We start from the raw sequence: 21,073 nt of genomic DNA, 5'->3' as shown, positions 1-21,073 counted from the left end.
CACAGTTCAGTGTACAGTTAAAACAGTTGTCTTTTTACATTTTATAGACCAAACCAGTACTCTTCATAAAAATAATCTTCAATCTTTTCCCCTTTCTCTGTTCAGGTGGTGAAAACCATCGGCTTGCGTGAGGTCTGGTACTTCGGACTTCAGTATATGGATAGCAAAGGTTACTACACTTGGCTAAAACTGGACAAAAAGGTAAGATCTATCTCTAAAAATAGATTTTTTTTGTTTTAATTGTGTCATAATAATCCGTCTATCTTTTGAATGCTCAAGTTATTATATTAGTGTTATCAGATCATTAGGGTAGGAGGAAAAACAAGTCCAACGTGATATAATACTTCCATCATTTAGTCATTAATCATTATAATTGTAAATACTGGGAAGAATTTGACCACACAATGTTATTCATACTGTCACGCCATTTATTAAACAATATAGGTTGAGTATAGGTTGTTACCTACTGTATGACGATACCATCTGGGTTATGGTTATGCTCCCTGGTTAAATAACAAAGCGTTGAGCTCTGCTGTTTGTTTTCCAGTCAATCATTAGCCCCAGTATTATAATATGTTTATATTTGTCCAACTACAACATACTGTAGCTGCTGCTTTCGTAGTTTTCTGTGTCCACAAGATGAATGAGCCAGAGGATTTATTTATTATTTGTCTCTTGAGTAAACAGAGGTTACAGTACCTTCACTGGCTGTTGGTCATGAAGCTGATCCCAGACGTGTTTAATACGTCATGCAAAAAGGAAATCAGCCAGAATAATGACGTTGGGACTGCAAACGAGCAGAATTGCCATTTTTGTATCACAGTTTCTAAAAGATGTCAGAACCCTTGCAGCATTTTAGACCTTTTGGTTCTGCATTTAGAATTTTCTGGAATGTTTTCAGATCTTAAAGAGTCGTACTTCATACTGTATGGTAAAATAAAACGAAAAGTTTTGGCTTCAGAGGGAGTTGTGGGAACTGATAAACTACCTCAAGTGATGTCACCTGAGTCATCATGGGTTGGTTCTGATGCATCAATTTAGATCCTTTTTGCATTGTGAGTTCGACAATGTTATAAGAGTGAGATTCTTAATTGTTGGAGTACAAAATAATAATATGTTTATTTATTATAGCACCTTTCACAGAAATAGAATCCACAAGTGTCGTTAAAATGTCGACCACAGAAACATGACTACAATAACCACCTGAGGCAGAAATGTAACGCCAACATAAAAACAAACCACGTGGAGTCCTACAAATACAAACCAGACTCTACTGGCTCAGATGCTTCATAGTGCAACATTGACCACAGACTATTAAACATACAGGGATAAGATAATGACTGTTTTTGATCTAACAATGATTTCCTAAATTAAACAAATGTTGGAAAACACACATATGAGAAGACACTTCAAAAGTCGTCTATTTTTTCTTTATAATCATAAGCAAGGGTAATTGAGAGAGGGTGAAGCCTCAGTCAGCTGCAGTAAACGGTTCACTGAGTGCTGACGCTGCGCGGCTGCACAATGCCTCTCAAACTGGAATATTCCCAGCCCCCATTCTCTCCATCAAGACCGCTCGGTTCCTGTTTTTAAATGAGTGGAAGAGGCACATTGTGTGAACACTTACTGTAGCCCAGAGTCATTCAAGTGTATTTCCACTAACCGATTGTGGTAGATCCCCTTTCAGTTAGTGCAGAGCAGCTATTAAACTGCGGAACTGGAAGCTGTTTCCATATGTATTAACAGTGAGACAGCCAAGTACTTAATTGTGTCCTTGGCTTTTATTATTTTGTAGCAAAAACGGGTTTAAAAGTCACATTATATACAAAGACATTTATACTATTAAAACAGAACCAGCTGCAAAGCAACCAATGGACACTGAAAGTGACATCTCTCAGCTCGGCATGAGAGGATATGGACATTTCATGACAGGATTATCTTGGCAAACATAATCACAGTTTACAGTATTATTCAGATGATCATCAACATATGCATACAACTCTTAACATGGCACTAAAAAAGAATGTAAAATCAATTTTTTAAATGTATCAAAATCACTTTAAATTAAATATTCACCAAAAGGCCACGCAATTATTTCTGGATGAACAAATCCTACATGATTGTTAATATACTTCTTTACCATGTTAGCAAACTTAAGAGTCTCATGTGCGTGTATATTCACGTTAACCTGAGTATGGAAAACCACCACAATCAACGTCTTGTGAGGGTTTTATAATGTTATCTGTAATACAATTCTATTTTTGCCGTCCTAACTTCTAGCCAATAAATACCCTGGCAAAAACAGCCTGTAACATGGGGAATTCATTGTTTTATTTCCTGTGTTTTTTTTGTATTGTTTTGTTACTGAATGTTCCTAAAATCTGTCGTAATTCCTCCCCAGGTGTCGTCCCAGGACGTGAAGAAGGAGAACCCGCTGCAATTTAAGTTTCGGGCCAAATTCTTCCCGGAGGACGTGTCCGAGGAGCTGATCCAGGACATCACGCAGAAGCTGTTCTTCCTGCAGGTGAAGGAGGGCATCCTGAGCGACGAGGTGTACTGTCCCCCGGAGACGGCCGTGCTGCTCGCCTCGTACTCCGTTCAGGCCAAGTTTGGAGACTACAACAAAGAGGTGCACCAGCCCGGATACCTGCTGTCCGAGCGCCTGCTGCCACACAGGTGAGAGAGAAGCTCTGCTGCTGTGTTAACACCCACATCACAAGGGAAGATGTAATGAAGTGAAACATTTGCCGTATTATACTGATGTTATTAGCTTTGGCACTGGAAGGAATAACGGTTGTTGCATCATGTCATTATTTAATAAAACATTTTACGGGAAGGGACTAAATACTTCAACAGTGACAACTGGAAGCGAAAACAAACAAACAGGATTACGTTTCAGGGAAAAAACCGCAGCTCAAATATGCTGTCAAGTACATGATGATTTTTTTATCTCCTGTATCTTGACATGTTGAGTTTCTAGAGGTATTTCTGTTATTCACTGTGTATTGTGACGATGCTGAGGTTGTCGCAATCTCCTGCATTGTTGCTGCAAAAAAAGAAAACTGTAGGAAACACAGGTTGCTTCAGATAGTTTTATTGTATCTGTCATGGTTACAAAATGCTTTTTTTAATCCGATATTAACATTAAGTCTGCATCGCTAGGATTATTTCCATCATCAAAGTAAAAAAAATTCTAATTTAAGAACGCATAATGAAGAAAGTTAACATGAGTAAATTGGGTTATGTGGTTATGTAGGTGTCAGTCTTTACTTCAAGCGGCTGGAATGCCAGCAGCACACACCCTTTTGCACCTTCTCTCAACCCGGAATTTGCTCAATGCGATTCTTGCATGACAATAGAGCATTACGTTACCTATTAAAGGGGCCCTATTATGCTATTTTAGAGGTTAGTATTTCTTTTCAAAAAGCTCTTTCTCATACTGCCTGTGCTGCAGCACCTCTTTTCGCAACCTGTTTGAAACCAGAGCCTAGTCTGCTCTGATTGGTTAGCTGGCCGGCTCTGTTGTGATTGGTTAACCGCTTAGAGATGTCCCGCCCCTTAGCCCATTACGTACAATTAGGGCCGCTCGATTATGGCAAAAATCATAATCTCGATTATTTGGGTCAATAATTGATATCACGATTATTAAAAACGATTATCCATTTACTTTGAAAACATCAATTTATTGGAGAAAAAAAAATGTGAACAGTATGTTTTTAACAGTTGATTACCCTGAACTTTAAGTATAATTCAACTGAAAAACCAATACAATTTTTTTTTTTATAATAATAATATAAAAATAATCGTTTTATTTCGATTACGTTGTTTTCGTAATCGTTGCAAGCCATAATCGTAATTACGATTAATTGAGCAGCCCTACGTACAATGTGTTGAAGCGCTAGCCAATAGAAGCGAGAGTGTAACATAGTGATGTCACTATGTTATGGAGGTAAACAAAGGAGTCCAATGGAGGAGTTTGAGGCAGGATTTTAGCCTTTACAAACCATTTACAGTTACAAACGACTTTATGATAAACTACAGGAAAGAGAACATCCAAAAAAGATGAATAGGGCCTCTTTAAACAAGTAGATGTTCTTCTCTGTTTAGTGATGTAGCTGACCTTTTCTGTATTCTTCTGTCTTCCTTCAGAGTCCAGGAGCAGCACAAACTCTCCAGAGAACAATGGGAGGAGAGGATTCAGGTGTGGCACGAGGAGCACCACGGCATGCTGAAGTGAGTGTGTGTTTTTATATAATCTCACTGAGTCAATAAGTATGGATTTTAAATGATGATAACTGAATGCTGTGTATCCTTACAGGGAGGACGCTATAATGGAGTACCTGAAGATCGCCCAGGACCTGGAGATGTATGGAGTCAACTACTTCGACATCAAGAACAAGAAGGGAACCGAGCTGTGGCTGGGAGTGGACGCTCTGGGACTCAACATTTACGAGAAGGACGACAAGTAAGCGCCTTGTTTGAAACTCTGCTGTTAGTGTCTGTTCCTCCTGCAGTCACTGTGACACAGAGCTATACTGGATGAGCATGTCTGAGCTTCATCACTATTCCTGTTCCTCTGCAGACAGAATGACATGAATAGCAATGAGGGCCAAATGAATACAGTCTAAGGGAGGAGTATCTCCAAAGACACGGACAAATAACTCGGCAGTTGCTTTTGTGTCTCTTCATTGTCTGTTCTTTTGCAGATTTGAGCTGAGATGATCTCTTTTTATCTTAAAGTTGTGAAGTAGACATATAGATAACCTTTATTTAATAAGGGGAAATCCATTCAGAGCAAAGCTTCCCTAATAAGCAGTTAAACAATTCAAAGGGTTAAAGCAGAAACACAACCTAGAACAGAAGCATTTATATGAAAAACATTGTTTTTAGAAGCTTAAACTGTTTTAGAAATGACAAAAAAATGTATAACTAAAGGCCATTTTGAAGCTGATTCCACCTATGAGCAGTTTTTCCAGTTACGTATTCATACATGGGATATCCAATTTTTGCCGTTGGTGCATATAATTGTGCATGTGTCACCGTTTCATGTAATTACATCGTATAAATAGGTCTTTTGTTCACACTTCTCTACTTATAAAGGTACATTTATTCCTCTACATACCCCTGAAGCACAGAGTATACGTTTGTGTGCCATTTATACTAAAGATTATTTACATAAAATCCCCGCTATACAGTACACTTGCTGACCTTATTTTTCCTATTTTGTCTTAGGTGTCCCGTTTTAGAGTAAATGGTGGCTTTAACCTCAGACTTGTCTGTACTTGAGTGTTCTTCTCCTGTCAATCCACAGGCCGTATGAAAGGGAAACATTTCTCTTTGTTAGTTTTCATGATTGTGCCATCCAGCCTGTCCTTGGTTGTGATTGCCACTTTGTATGTAGGGCAAGACAGTTTGGGAGGTAATCACTGTCTTTGTGGTGAAGTGAGTCTCCCGGGTCCTGGCCTTATCTGAAGGGGGTCACTGCAGTGAAGTGTGTTAAAGGAGCACTTCATCCCTGGTGCACTGACCCTGAGCTGGAAATCCATCCAGCTGTTCTGCTCTGGCTGGGTTTATTGTTCACCACCAGATTGTGGCTTCTCCCATGTTCAACTGGCTGCTCAATGTCGAGGACGCTTGCTTGGTAGCACATGTACCTCCGAGTCACTTGCTTCAGAAGCGAGGCAACAATCCCTCCTTGACTCGGGAAAACGAAGAATGGTGGAACAGGTGTGCAGGTGTGCGTCATATGCGAGGCCCCGCCTTAAATGGAGCGCGATTTCCGCCAAAGGAAATTGGTCCGTGCGCAAAGCATTGTGGGGATTTTAAGACCACGGAGTCTACAACATGTGCAGCCTCGAAATTTCCCGCAACGAAGTACGCCGGCCTCTGTAGATTTCCAAGGATCCTGGACATTGGAACAGTCCTTCGGCGGCACTCGATGACGTAGCATCCTTGAAATAGTGGCTCTGGAGCAGCCTTCCTCGACATAGAGAAACACCCTGTGTCTATTGAAAGCGGTGTGGTCTACTTTGTTAGTGGGAGAAATGAAAGAGGAAGTTGCTTAACCTTTATTTGAACCTTTGATTCTTTCCGTGTATGAGCGTCAGAAGTCTGAATGATTTAATAACTGTAACTGCTATTGTCTTAAAGTTCATCCAGTCTCTCATTTAGCCTTATTATATGTTCGCTGTGGTTTTAAGAGCGAGAAACCCCTTTAAACAAAGCCATCTGTGTGAGTTTGTCTCTTTATGTGCTCCCTGGGATCAGCAAAGAAAGGCCTCTCCTCCACGGTGCCCTCTGTCGTAACCATGGCTACGCCGACTGGTTTTTCAAGCTGTGCCGCACTTAAGAATGTGAGGCTAACCTACAACGGAGAGTGGCCGGCCCACAATACAACAGTGCAGCCGAGGCTCACAGTCTGCTGCCGGTTTAACTCCTTAGGCGCTCCTGCTCTGCTACACACAGCGCTGCTCACTTTAGAGGACATACTTTCTTCTCAATTGAATTCACTGTCAATGCCAGACATCTAAATCACTTATTCTTTCTTTTATTTATCTGCTTTTTAAAGGATTTAAACACTTTATTTGTTAAATGCACAATTGCTACAGCATAGGTTTTTGCAATGGGGATATTGAGTCTCAAGCTCCTCCAACATTCAACTTACTTAACATAAAGTAAAATAGATAAAATAGTTAAAAGAAAAAAGTGTCAATTGTTGATTGTGGCCTAGGGGGAAGAGTCACTTGTTCTGATTTTGGATTTGCATTTAAAAAACAGTTTTTAGTTTTTATCTGAAATGGAAATAATAGAAACAATATTTTTTTACTTTAAAGTGACTTTGGTATCTAGCTCCCAAAACGTGCCAGATATACGATTTTTGACAATTGAAAAAAGGCAAACACTCATACAGTAGGTTTCAGCTTTTCAAATGTTAGGATTGGCTGTTTGTTTTTTTAGAATTAACTTAATATATTTGGATTTTTTACATTTTTTAGTGACGTTTCCCACTATTTAGGAAAATATATAGACCAACCGACCGATGGATTCATTAAGAAAACAACTCAATTATCGATAAACCTCAGTTTATTGTCTTGTTTGGTCTATAAAAAGTCTGAAAATAGTGAAAATTGTCCATCAAAATCCAAGTTTATGCATTCAAACGTCTTGTTTTGTAAGTCAACAACCAAAAGATATCCACTTTTATGATATAAAAATCCTTTTCTGCCAAATTTCAAGGCAAGGCAAGTTTATTTATATAGCACTTTTCAACACAAGGCAATTCAAAGTGCTTTACAAAAAATGAAAGACATTAAGAAAATGGCATTTAAAATCAGTCATCAAACTATAAATCACTTGTGAAAATAGTTGGTGGTAATTTATTGGTATATTTTTGTATACATATTACAATTATAGATATATATATATAGAGCCATCATTATAAGACTTTCTAATGAACTCCAGCGACATGTTCACCAATCGCAGTGTCTCAAATGTTATAACCCGCACCGATACAAAAATATTTTCTACTAACATGAATCCATTGATGAAACCAGCAGAGCTTGAACTAACACCAAATTCTTATAGAAATATTCACTCGCTGAGATAACTTCCACATTGTTTGTGTCAGGTCAGTAATTGAGAGAAATTCCTGTTCAGGCGGTGTGGTTTCACAGCTGAGTTTCGCTGCGATCCTTTCTGGATTACAACACCTTTCTGGATTTACAGTGCGACTCTGTGTTGAACTGAACGAGATTGGCAGCTGTTCACTTTGTCTGGCACAATAGAGAGAGAGCCACACCCCAGATTCATCGCTCGTACTCAAACTGTGGATTCAGAAATCAAGCGAGAGATTTATTTTAAAATGACAGTATGCTGCATTGATCAAAATAAAGGATTTACTTTGTGTCTGGTTATGTCTACATTACACTTGAACTATCCGTGTTACTGTAATAAATAGGGCTGCAAAATGTAATCAATATCATTATTAATTAATCTGGGCATTGTTTTGATTGTGCAAAACCCAAAGATATTAAATTAGCTGATTTATATGACAGAGAAGACAATCCTCATTTGGAAAGCGAAAACCAGAGAATATTTGACTTTTTTTCTATTTTTATTGAAGAATAAAAGTCCAGAGATAAAAAGCCAAAGCATAAATACATGGCTTTGGATCAGATTGTTTTTAATTTGGTCTAACATTGGTCTGTAAAGATACCAAAGCTTTTGGCCTTTTTAAAATGAATATATGTATATTTTGTCTCTTTTTAGAATCACAATCAATAAATAAACCCTCTGTTTGCCCTTAGTATAGTATGAGAGTTAAACGTTTGTGTTCATGTGCTCTCTTCCTCAGATTGACCCCAAAGATTGGCTTCCCCTGGAGTGAGATCAGGAACATTTCCTTCAACGATAAGAAGTTCATCATCAAACCCATCGATAAAAAATCTCCAGTGAGTAAAAAATCTCCAGTGAGTACAGCATCAGCCGACCGAAGTTCTCAAGCATGCTGACATTTCTAATCCCAAAATCCTTCTTTTAAAATCTCTCTTCTCCTTTACCATCTTCTCCAAGTTAAAAGTTCTTGTTTCTCTTTAGATATAATCAAGCTTTTAGAGCCTATTACTTTGCTGTATTTGCTTCTACTTAAAGGTGGGGTAGGTACGTTTGAGAAACCGGCTCAAGATCGCTAGAATTTGAAAATACACAATCGGAGAAAATCTGCCACTTCCTTATAGAGCCCCTCCTCCAACACACACGAACGCGCACATGACCAATGAGGGCACGAGATAAGTTTGTGCACAGATGGAAGGCTGACAGGCAGGTAGGCCATCCAGTTATTTTAGCCGGGCCGGTTAAAATGATTGGTCGTGCTTTTTACAGTACTACGGCTTCCACAGATGACATTTTTTTATGGATTTTTTGTCAAAGCACTTCAAATATTCATTGCTATCGGGATGTTAAGAGCATTCCATGGAATATAACAAAAAGTGTATCTCGAGCCGGTTTCTCAAACTTACCTACCCCACCTTTAAGCCTGTTTTACCTGAAGCATCGTGTGTCTCTGTAGCGAGAGACGTTAGACATATCTTCAGTGTGATCTAGCATACAGAAAAGCCACTGCTACTTACAGGCAATGCTATTAGTGATGGACCCCAACACACTAAAGTCTATACCTTATCTGTGTAGCTCAGTCCCTTAATAAGTGAAGCAGTCTTTACTGTTAGTAGCAGGAATCTGTTTTAACATTTCCCTAAACTTCTCAGAGTTTCTACTTCAGTCTTTCATCAGGCAGCTGTTTAACTTTTGATCTCCCTCTCCCGTCTGCTTCTTCTTCTTCTCTAAATGTCAGGACTTTGTGTTCTACGCACCGAGGCTGCGCATTAACAAGCGCATCCTGCAGCTGTGCATGGGGAACCATGAGCTGTACATGCGCCGCCGCAAGCCCGACACCATCGAGGTGCAGCAGATGAAGGCCCAGGCCCGAGAGGAGAAGCAGCACAAACAGATGGAGAAGTACGCAAACGCCCCGACACGTGTAGAGAGAACATTTGAGAAGCTGGGACTTGCAAATGTTTGTCATCTTTTGCGTAACAAATTACTTGAAAGTGGTAGTTTAACCTCTTTCTGAACCAGCTTTACGAGTGGCAGGTAGTTTGAAAAGTGTGGACTCTTACATAGTCAATACAAAACAAACTGACATGTTGCCATATGCAAAACCCGGGGGTCAAAAAGGACACTTTATTCATATTATATATTACTTAGTACATAAGAGGGCAGTATGACTTGTCAAGGATTGTTGAGGATTTGAGTGCAAACATTTTAAACATACCCGTGAGTTGCAAAACCATGAGATGATCCCACGTCTTGCAGATGTCATTCTCCCAGACACTTTCAATCCATGCACTTCTGTAAATTGAGACCTCCATTCACTGGGCCATAAAGCAGCATTCCTTCTCAAGTATGGGAAATCAGCTTGAATTGGCTGAAGTGAAAGTGAATGCAGTCTCTGCTCACTGTCTGCCTCGTACAGCTGTTCAAACACAGTGATGTAACACGGAGCAGACAACACAGTAAATACCAGCGTGTGGACCATTACATCCCCAGCAGACAGTTAGGATCCACACACACACACACACGCACACACGCACACACACTCTGGGCTGGTGTCCTAAAACTGTTTCTAGATGGTTTGTTACAAGTCCCTTAAGGTGTCCAATGTAATCATAATTAACCCCTGAGGGAGATCTCAGGTTGTTGCTGCAGCAAAAGTTATGCAATAATTAACAACAAAGCTGAAGAACTAAAAGGACAATCTAGCTCTCCTACAAAAATTATTAACCCGTTGAAGTTTTTCATATACGTTCAAACCTTTACATTTTTAAATCCACTGTAGATATCAATGTAAATACAATGCTAATTGAAGAGTGAATGATTAATCAGTAACTTGCTGCAGCTCTACTTTTTACTTCTGAATAGGCTTTGATGCTTAAATGAAAAAAGTTTGATAATCCACTTATCATCTAAAGTCGTTTATTGGCAAAAAAACACTCTTAATTATCTTAGTTAACATTTTCAAATGAAAGAATATGCATCTTTTCTCCTCAGCTGAAAACATTGCTGCTACCATTATGATAGTAAATAGTAGTAATAATTTAAGCAAAAATGCCAAATATTCCTTGAAAGTTTTTTCTCAAATGGGATTACTTCCTGGTTTTGGTTTTGTTAATTTTTTTAATCAATCTGTTTGAGATTTTAAATTGGGCCTAAGGGGATTTTGGCAGGTATTTCTCTCTATTTTCAGAAATGTTATGGACTACTAAACAATGAGTCAAATAATCTTTTTGTTATAAGAATTGCTAGTCGCAGCCCTAATGTAAAACCATTAAATAATTCCTGTTACTGATGACTACACTGACATCCTTCAGCTCTCTAGCAGCTGTTTCCACTCCACCATTCACAGGATCGTATTGAAGCAGTTAAACGGCCCCACACGGTCAAACTGAGAGAGAATACTATTTACACGTTGCATTTACTGTATGTGACCATGCCTGATGTAGCAGTGATGGAGCCGCTTGTGCAATCACGCTGTGAATCTGGGGCTTATGTGGGGGTGGGGGGGGGGCAGACCCTGTCGTTTGTCAGCCGTTATACTCTGCGTCCAGCATGTCAGCTCACGGCGGCTGTGTGTTATCTGCAGGGCCCAGCTGGATAACGAGAAGAAGAAGAGGGAGGCCATCGAGAAGGAGAAGGAGCAGATGGAGCGAGAGAAGCAGGAACTGATGATGAGGCTGTACCAGTTTGAGGAGAAGACCAAGAAGGCAGAGAAAGGTGAGGCGGCTTCGATATCACTTAACCCTTTTGTGAGGCATTGAGTGTGTGTGTACATAGTTAGCATGTGTGTGAGGTGGGGGGAGGGAAACGTGAGGTTATGTAAGCAGGTTATTTGTTTTATCAACAACGTTTGTGACGAGTGTAAGCGGAAACAGTGAAGCATCTGTTATTGACTCAAGCACTGATGTGATCTGTGTTTACAGTATGAAGCATTCTGGTTAGTTTTTTTCTTTGTGTGTTTTTGATTTGACTTTGTTTAGTGTCCAAACCAGACACCTGTTTATTTTTGTGACAGTCTCTAAAGTGACTCCGGGGTTTCCTCATTAGTAATGATTAACACTTTAACAGCTCGTAAAGTAGTTCCAGATTATTTGAAGTGTTTGTTTTTAAATACTTCAAATTCCAGCTGACTGTGGTTTCACAGCTGGAAAAACACAAGTTGACACAGTCATGGGAAAGAGTCTGGGTGCCCAGTGATAACTACATCTTATTAGACTGAGTGTCTATCCGCTATGCTACTCTTTATAGGCATTAATGTGTATTAATTATCAACTGCAATTATACAAGTGTGCTAAAACATGCAGTACTCAGATGCTATAGGAAATCACTTAGCCTCTTTTTAAAGTAGAAGGCAATGAGCAAATTCATATTGAAAGATATTGAAAAATGCCAGCTTTGTCCTTCAAAAGGTCAAACTGGTTCTGATTGAACTTGTCAGCAATCTGTCTTTGTATGGGCTCGTTTTGTATTAATGCTGCTTACCTTTCTGTATCGTAGACATGCAGGAACAGATGCAGAGAGCCATGATCCTGGAGCAGGAGCGGAGGAGAGCCGAGGAGGATGCGGCCCGTCTGGAGGCCGAGCGCCAGGCCGCCCTGCTGGCCAAAGAGGAGCTGGCCCGCCACGCTGAGGACCAGCTGAAGAGCCAGGAGCAGCTGGTCAGTGCTGCACTCACACCGAGCAACTCTTTATTAACCTTCAACCAGCTTTCCAATTCTCTATGGTTATTTGTATAGTTTGTAGAACAACGGATATACAAAAGAGACACTCGGGTTAACTAGCATCTGTTTCATCTGACATCAAGGTTCTTTATTTGTCATACGAACATAGCTACAGAGTAGTTATGTCGATGAAAATCTTAGGTCACAGGCTTCTCCAACAGTGCAACACAATAATACAGAAAAACAGAAAAATATAGTGCAAGTAATTATTAAAAAGTAAATACAAAAAGAAAAATAGTTTAAAAGTAGTGAAATAAGAGTCTATATGCAAGCTATTGGAATGATATATTAGATAAATAATTACTAAGTAGCAGATGAATGTTATGGATGTTACAACAGTTCAGGTGTTTAACAGTCTTATTGCCTGTGGGATGAAACTGTCTCTGAATCTGGTGGTTTTTGTCCTCACACCTCTATTGCATGTTTGCTTTGAAACTACCTCATTCATGCTCCCAAACCAAGTCATTGTGTCAGTAAATTGGCAAATGCCACCAAGATTAAAAGTGTTTTGAGCCGCACTGGACAACAACAAAAAAGGTTTGGCTGCATGTTTGCGAGATGAGACAAATCAAAGTCTTTTCTCTCCACATTCAGCGGAGACTTTGTCCACCTCTGTACCAGGCACATAGCAGGGTGGAGTATTCAGCAGTGCCTGGCTACAGTAGCTTCAGACAAAACAACTTTGTAGCGTCCAGCTGGACCACACCCCATTACTGCAGACTTCTCACCCCCCCCCCCCCCCCAACCCTCTCTGCAGACCACCCACAGGACCGTGCTGCTCCCTCTCACTTTAACAGTCCGGACAGTAAAGCTGTGGTTCCTTTTCCCACAATCACACAGACACCTGCTGCTGCGAGACCTTTATACTTAAACCTTATTAAGAAGCTTCTGCAAAGGATTTAGTGTCCGTGCACTGAATGCCACTGAGAAGGCAATCTGTAGCTGTTGAATCAAAGCACAGAATGCATTAATAGTTCACTTTGTTCCCCGTGTTTTCACTGAAGGCTGAACACCTTTTTTAAATCAACAGTTTCACGGCCGGAGAGTCGGTTCAGTGACTTTACAACCGAAGCAGGTGTCCCGTTTAATACTGAGCCTCCGGTTAGTGAGGCTGGTGAAAGACGAGCTGCTCACATTGTTCGGGGGTCCGGAGGAATGTACCACAGACTGGTCACATTTCATCAGGACGCTCAGGCTTCGTTTTGATAGGACTGAAACTCAGAATGCTTTTGAATAACATGAATAAACTAGTGTTCAGAAACTCAAGTATTCAAACCTTGACCTACTTTTAGTGTGTCAGTTGTGTTCCTTCTGTGTCTTCAAGTACAGCTTTGTTTATTATTTTTGCTGCACTCTGTTCTCTCAATGGGACCACCTGATTAAATAAATGTTTTATTCCATGATCCAGCTACATGTATTAAACCTGGACTCTTTAATAAGTCTTTCTCTTGTTGTTTTCTTCCCAGGCTTCAGAGCTGGCAGAGCACACGGCTAAGATCAGCCTGCTGGAGGATGCCAAGAGGCGCAAAGAGGAGGAGGCCAACTCCTGGCAGCTCAGGGTGAGAGCTTTACCTGAGAGCACACTGAGGCTCATTCAGACATTCCTGTCATTTACAGCAGGCAGTTACAGTATGTTAGACCTAAAAGGACTTCAATTCAATTAGTTTAGACCAGGGGTAGCCAACACGGTGCCCGCGGGCACTTAGTCGCCGCAGGGGCAACGTGAGTCGACCGTCGGGCATGTTCTAAAAATAGCTCGCCAAGCAAATCCAAAATGTATAAAATACACAAAACAAAAAAGGAAATGTAATTAAAAGGATCTACCCTATGCATAAACGAAACTTAAATAATAGCGAACTTTATCTACTTACTACAACTCTATATAACACCCCTCCTCCCCCCACAATGAATATCGACCAATCACGTTCTTGCTTGATTTGCGGGACCAGCGTTGCAGTCGGGAAGAAAAGCAATGTGGCACCTCACCACTTCATAAGGAGTGTGACCGTGATTTTCCTTCTGGCAGAATCTACACAACACATCAGCCCCATTGAACAGCCTAGTCATGCCAGCCTATACTGCACATGAGGAATAGAGTTTTACTCTGTGTGTTGCAACTTGCATATGTATTGCACTTGACGCACACACACGCATGGCGTAATTTCCACTGGGGACAGGGGGGGACATGTCCTCCACTTTTTGAAATCCCGTTTGTGTCCCCCCACTTTACAAATATGCGAGCGAGCGAGACACAGAGAGAGAGAGCACACCTTTATCTATTTAATATAGATAAAGTAAGAAATCATTCCAATGTGTATAGGACAGTAAAAAAAACAAAAAACAGTTTAAAAGGAGAGTGATTAGTAAAATAAGCATAAATGAAAAGATAGAATTCTAACTAGGTAAGATAAGATAAGAATAAACAAGTCTAAATGATTTGTTATTGGTTGTGATCATATTCTAAAGGTTTTTGGATTATTGAAAAGTATACAGCTCCCTTTCATCTGAGTGTTGAGAGCTGTTTCCATAAATTCATTTTGTGCTCAAAGTGCTCCAGATGGATGCATTTCACTTCAACATTTAAAAAAAAATCTTCCCCTAGAGGATGTGAGGTCCACCCCCAAATAAAGCAGGTTAAAATAATTAAATTGAATACATGTTCTTTTAGTAAACACTGAAAACGGTCCCACAGACCCAAACAGCACACAAAGGTTAAAGGTAAGCTTATAATAATGTTAAAATGTGCTAAATATATACACTGCAAAAAACAAGTACTTGTTTTATTTTTTGAAAGTAGCTCTCTTCCTAAAAAAAGTTGGTGACTCCTGGTTTAGACTCTTTCTCTGCGATTATACATTCTCTATACTGACAAAACTTTTCAAGAAACGAGGCAGTTGTGGTTCATTTAGTTAAAGAGTAATGCATGACTCCCACCCTCTGCACTCAGAATTCAAGCTTCTTCCTTCTGGCCGGTTAGTCGTCTCAAGGAGTAGAACGAAGCGGTATGAAAACTGTTTTATCCCAGCAGCTATTGCACAAATTCACACATCATAGGAGTGTCACACAGATGCCTATTTGTATTTATTTAATTATGAATTTTAGTAGTAGTGTTTTCCTTCTTGAAATATTTCTGAAATATTTTGAGATTTGGTTGAGCATGGTATACTTGGTGTACTTTTTACTAGTCCTTTTATTAGAGTTGTGTGTGTTTGTTCTTAGTGTCAGGATGGATCCCTTGTCTTTTTCTCTGCAAACAAAATCTACCTACGGGTACAAATAAAAAAACCTGAACCTGAATGCTTGTGATCTTAAATCCAAACCAAATTATAAATATAATATATTCTATTCATACTATTACTTCATGTTTATTATTATTATGTGCCATTTTATTTGTATTCTTATCATCCCATGTGTACTATCTGTGTTCCTGTTTTATTCTGTTGCTGCTCTAACACCTGGATTTCCCTACGGGGATCAATAATAATAATAATAGAGGACATTTTTATAGCGCCTTTCAAGGAACCCAAGGCCGCTTTACATGGTGAACAAACAAACAATGAAGCTCCATCTTACCTTATCTTATATAAAAAAAAAAATTTTAAAAACGTAATTGGGCCAGGGAGGCAGTTTCTATTCGACTGTTGACTTTAAATTAGTTGAATTTGAAACTTGAAAACAAAGGATTGTTCCATCCACAAAGAGTTTAAACTGACTCTCTCTCTCTCTCTCTCTGTGTGTTTTATTGCTTCTCCTCTCAGGCCCAGGAGGCGCAGGACGACCTGATAAAGACCCGGGAGGAGCTGCACATGGTGATGACGGCGCCCCCCCCCGCCGCCTCCCCCCCCCATGTTCGATAACATGGACTACAACAGCGACAGCGAGGAGAACGTCAGCGAGGAGAACGTCAGCACGAACAGCGCCGACCTGCAGAACGACGGCATCAGCGACCACCGCTACGAGGAGGACCGCCTGACGGAGGCAGAGAAGAACGAGCGCGTGCAGAAACAGCTGAAGGTAAACAAACGCTGTCAATAGCTCTTAAGAGGCAGAGGCGTTATTGTATTTATTTCATGTTATCTGACAACTGTTTCTTTATTTTTGTAATTTGGTATTAAGATGATGCAATGTAGAATTGTAGCTAAACCAAGAACATAGGGAGTGAAAAAACTACAAGGGAAAGGAAGAGATACAGACTGATATAAATAGTACACAATAAAAAGTCCCAACAACATCGGTGAGTCAGTGTAAACACATATAGACACAACACCGTGCACAGAACATCATTGAGTTATTAGTAAATCCACAGTAACAAACAACTGACAAGAAACACAAACAACAAATACTCATTCAAAACAAACTAATACAGTGAAATTATTTCTGACAGCTTTTTTTTTTATAGATTTCAGAATAAAAAAGTATCTTCCAGTGAATTGTGAATTGCTGTTGCATTTGCACGTGCACGACTTCCTGTAATAACAACGTGATGACGCAAAAGGATTATATATCTTCAACAATCAAAGTGTCCAGGAGTAATTCCTTACTATAGAGTACTGAGTGTCAGTGATACAGGAAGTAGGCATTACCTGAGCAGTCAAAGAACAAATTATTAAATTGTCAAAATGAGCTTTTACAAATCCTGAATTGAGAAATCTTAGTTGAGTAAATGTACAAAAGTATTGACATCAAAATATTGTAAGTACCAAGAGTAAAAGTACTTGAACGAGCTACTTTTAATTACTTTATATACTGCTGCTGGATATCTCAAACCATAATTATATATTTATTATTGATTTATATGTAATTGTAGCTAATCATCCAAATCTTTAAAGTTACTAAAGCAGTCAGACAAATTTAGTGGAGATAGAAGTTCAACATCCAAAGTGCAGTAGGAGTTTAAAGTAGCATAAAACGGATAAAATGAAGTATAAGTAGTTCTTAAGTACAACACTATGAGTACATTTACCTCTTACAGAATAATCTAAATCAAAATTCCTTTATTCAACCCGGTGAGGGGGGGGATTACATTGTTACAGCAAAGTATACATTACAAAAATAAAACCGTCTTAGACAAAGGCATCCACATTATATAGTTAAAATATTTACAATTTACAGAAGTACACATTCAGGTAGATAAGTACTGTAAGTAGCAGCAGTATTTATAAATCAAATAAGTGCAACATTATAGAATGAAGACTGGTTGAGTAGTAAAATGATATATTTACAGATCATTGTTACAGTAATAGATTGCACATCAGTGGTTGAATATTGTAAGTTGTTGGATTTGTTTCTCACCCCTCCTCCCCCCTCTCCCCCCAGGCCCTGACCTCAGAGCTCGCTCAGGCGCGTGACGAGTCCAAGAACACCACGAACGACCTTCTTCACAGCGAGAACGTCCGGGCCGGCCGAGACAAATACAAGACGCTGAGACAGATCCGGTCGGGCAACACCAAGCAGAGGATCGACGAGTTCGAGGCCTTATAGAAAGATCCCTCGGCCCCTCGCCCTTTCTGATTGGTCCCTACGTCTCGGCACGTGGACACACACACACACACAAACACGCTCATGTATAACACACACACCAGTCGCTGACTAACCTGGAGCAGTATAAACAGAGAGACACACTCCTGTTGGGAGTGTGCAGAGCTTTGCAAATCCTCAGAAGAAAACTTAGTGCCAAATCCTTTCCTCCTCTTAGTGTCTCAGACCTTGTATTTGATTGTGTGTAATTGGTTCGACTTCAGACCAAATCATTATTGTTTTAATCCAGCGGTGTGATGAAGTAGTGGGACTAGCCAAATTTCTTATTATTTCATGATGTGCACATATGATATGTAATCAAAGCCTCGCTTCTTTTTCATGTTTGTCGTGTTGGAAGAAAAGGACAGTTTGTCGTTGAAAGCGACCACTCAGAAAGGGGGAAAGTATAAGCAGGAAAATGGTTGTTTTTATTTTCCTTTATATTTGAACACTTCCATTTATGTTTAATATTGCTATACAGTAGTTTAAAATCATCCCTAGCTTGATATTTATACTGTATATGGGACATTAAAAAGGGTATTTCATCTTGGTTTGTATATTTTTGCTATCTACTAATGACAATGAAAACATTTATGTTTTATATATTGACCAAAATAGTCTTATGTTCCATACGTTTTCCTTCAGATCACTAAATTAAAGAGATTTAACTGTAAGTTATTATTATTTTTTACTGTAGGAAATATCCAGCTGCATGCCATTTAAATCAGTAAAGGACAATGCTATCTATCGAGGTACTTTTGATTTGTTTGTTGCCGTGCACTTCGCAGCATGCAGAGGAATGTCTGTATCCTCGCAGCGCTGCGTGGACTGGGACACTTTAGGTTTGATATATTTTATTTCTCTGTTCTGCGTCATGTTGCTGTTGAGTGAGAGACGAGCATGTGTTGTGCTCTTCCCCCCCCGATGTGGCCTTCTCTGGCCGTCCCTCTGGAGGGTCAGTGACAGACTGTCGGCCCTCACTTCGTAGCCAAGGTGCTCAGTCACACAAATGTTAGTTATTTTAGTGTTAAACCTAATGAGGGTTGAGGTGAACGTTACAAAGAGTTTTCATTTCGCAGGTCACTATGGACAGACGGTGAACATCTCTCTCTCTGGACCACAGTAGCCTCTACTGTAAGAAAACACTCCTTTGTATATGAACAGGATTTTATAATGAGGTGTTCAACATATTGGCAATAAAGAAAAATCTATGATTACACATCAGCGTTTCTTTGTTTGTACACTTTTTGACCAAAACATCCCTGTCTTTATGCACACACACATGAACTTATGAAGAGAATTATTTTAGACATACTATAATGTGAAATGTTTCGACATACTATACTACAGTATGACTTGTTTTTTTTAGAAACTATATTATGACTTTTTGTTTACATACTATAACTTCTACACATGTTATCACATACTGTATTATGACTTTTCATAAATAAAATTGTATTTGAACTACTTTTTTGAGCATGTACAATACTATGACCTTTTTTCTAATTTGAATGACAAACTTCACTACGGCTTTTAAAAAACAAAATTGTTATAGCATTTTATATTGGCATGCTATTTTAAGCCCTTTAAAATACTAAACTGGCGTACAATACAACAAACTCTCAAAGTTATGAGGGCTAAATGCCAATTAAGGAAGGCACAGCGCTCGTTAACTGTTGCCATGGTGACTCTCTTACAGTAATAACGCACTGTGACCATGTTATAGTGCCGAGTGTGTTTCTGAATGACATCATGTTTGCCTGCCTGACGTTGCCGAGTGACAGGGACGGTGACATCACTCAACCTGTTTGGCGTCCTAACAACTGTTGCCATGGTGACCCAGAGCAGACCGGGTTTACAGAGAATTCCAGCCCGGTGACATCATCGCTGCTCTTCTTCTTCCTCTTCTTCTTCTTCTTCTTCTTCAAATGAAACCAGAGAATGTCTTTTACACAGACCCAGACAAGAAAGGCTTCATTGTCCAGAGGGAGAGAGTCAAACCACTTCCTGTGAAGAGAGGGTTTAGTTTAGTTTAGGAAAATCAGATCAGTTTAATTTCCAGTGATTTCATTGCATCGATGTTTAGCTGAACATCACTTTCAGGAGGAAATTGAATTTGAACGATGCCTTTAATGCTGCAAAGAAGCTTCTAGCACACTTTAACACCACTGTTGTTAATATTGTGCCTTTTATCATATTTAAATGAACATTTTGATCTTCTGGGGAACACTTGACAAGAACCAGATAATAAGATGGATATCACGCTAACTGCTCACTGTCGGGTTGAATCATTATATTTCCCAAAAGGTTGAATTATTCCTTTAATACATGTTTACAGACAATAAACAAACACAAACAATCCTTAGAAGGGTTCACACCATAGTTTCTTGGAATATGAATGGCATTTAACAATAGTTTTCCTTCCTGGTCTCACCCGTCAGACACACACACAAACACATATCTATACAAACACACCCTCACGCTTATTATACACTTGCACTCTTTGATGCATTCATAAACACACACACCAGAACACACACAACACACCTCAAAGGCCTACGGACACTGACACACACACGCACAAAGAGACATGCAAGGCCACAATGAGGTGTGTTTACACTCTGACGCATGTGTTCTGCTCTGTGTTTGCATAAAAGGGAAGGTGTTAGGCACCTCTGATAAGGACAGTTAGATCATGGCCATGTGGCGCAGAGTTAAAACTCAGTCTGCAGGAAGTCATGGAGTCTGAAGGAGACGCTCTTCTGACCTCTAGTGATGGAACCTGGGCCTTTTATTCCCCTTAAACTAAATCATTCTACAAACAAACAAGTGTTACATTTGTATCCTGCGTTATACCTTTGTCTTCTCTGCATGTATCTGAAAGCTGGAGTTGTTTTTCAGATGACGAAAAGACAAATCACTTTATAAAATCTGATACTCTACAATGGATCTTTAGAATAAACTATTCCAAAGTTTAGGAAGTAGTCAAAATGTACGGTAATCAGTAATTATATTCCGTTATAGCTCCAAACCCAGAAGTTACTTTTACTTCAATACTTACTTACTTAAGTACTTTTGCTGTTTTACTTGTCATTTTGAATGTAGGACTTTTACTTGTAACAGAGTTATTGTTTTTGCAGGGCAGTATTGTTACTTTTACGTAAGTACTTCTTCATTAATGTACTGTAAAGTAATGCTTAAAATGTGTTCTTAATTGTTTTCTC

The 21,073-nt window shown here is 39.5% G+C and overlaps 1 protein-coding gene across 1 annotated transcript in view; it reads left to right on the top strand.

Annotated features, from left to right (window-relative positions):
• The window catches only part of ezrb (ezrin b), a 33,450-nt gene extending 14,377 nt beyond the window's left edge, over positions 1-19,073 (top strand). Inside the window, 12 exon segments of the mRNA XM_034135487.1 lie at positions 106-201; positions 2,402-2,676; positions 4,150-4,233; positions 4,319-4,465; positions 8,354-8,450; positions 9,350-9,513; positions 11,198-11,328; positions 12,109-12,269; positions 13,799-13,891; positions 16,091-16,170; positions 16,172-16,346; positions 17,649-19,073. Of these exon segments, the coding sequence (XP_033991378.1) occupies positions 106-201; positions 2,402-2,676; positions 4,150-4,233; positions 4,319-4,465; positions 8,354-8,450; positions 9,350-9,513; positions 11,198-11,328; positions 12,109-12,269; positions 13,799-13,891; positions 16,091-16,170; positions 16,172-16,346; positions 17,649-17,813 (1,668 nt within the window). The 3' untranslated portion in view covers positions 17,814-19,073.
• The last annotated feature ends 2,000 nt before the right edge of the window (positions 19,074-21,073 follow it).

Source organism: Trematomus bernacchii, unplaced genomic scaffold, assembly GCF_902827165.1.
Source record: "Trematomus bernacchii unplaced genomic scaffold, fTreBer1.1, whole genome shotgun sequence".
NCBI classification, from domain to species: Eukaryota; Metazoa; Chordata; class Actinopteri; order Perciformes; family Nototheniidae; genus Trematomus; species Trematomus bernacchii.
Note: the sequence above shows the minus strand (reverse complement) of the source record. Positions and strands in the feature narration are given on the sequence as shown.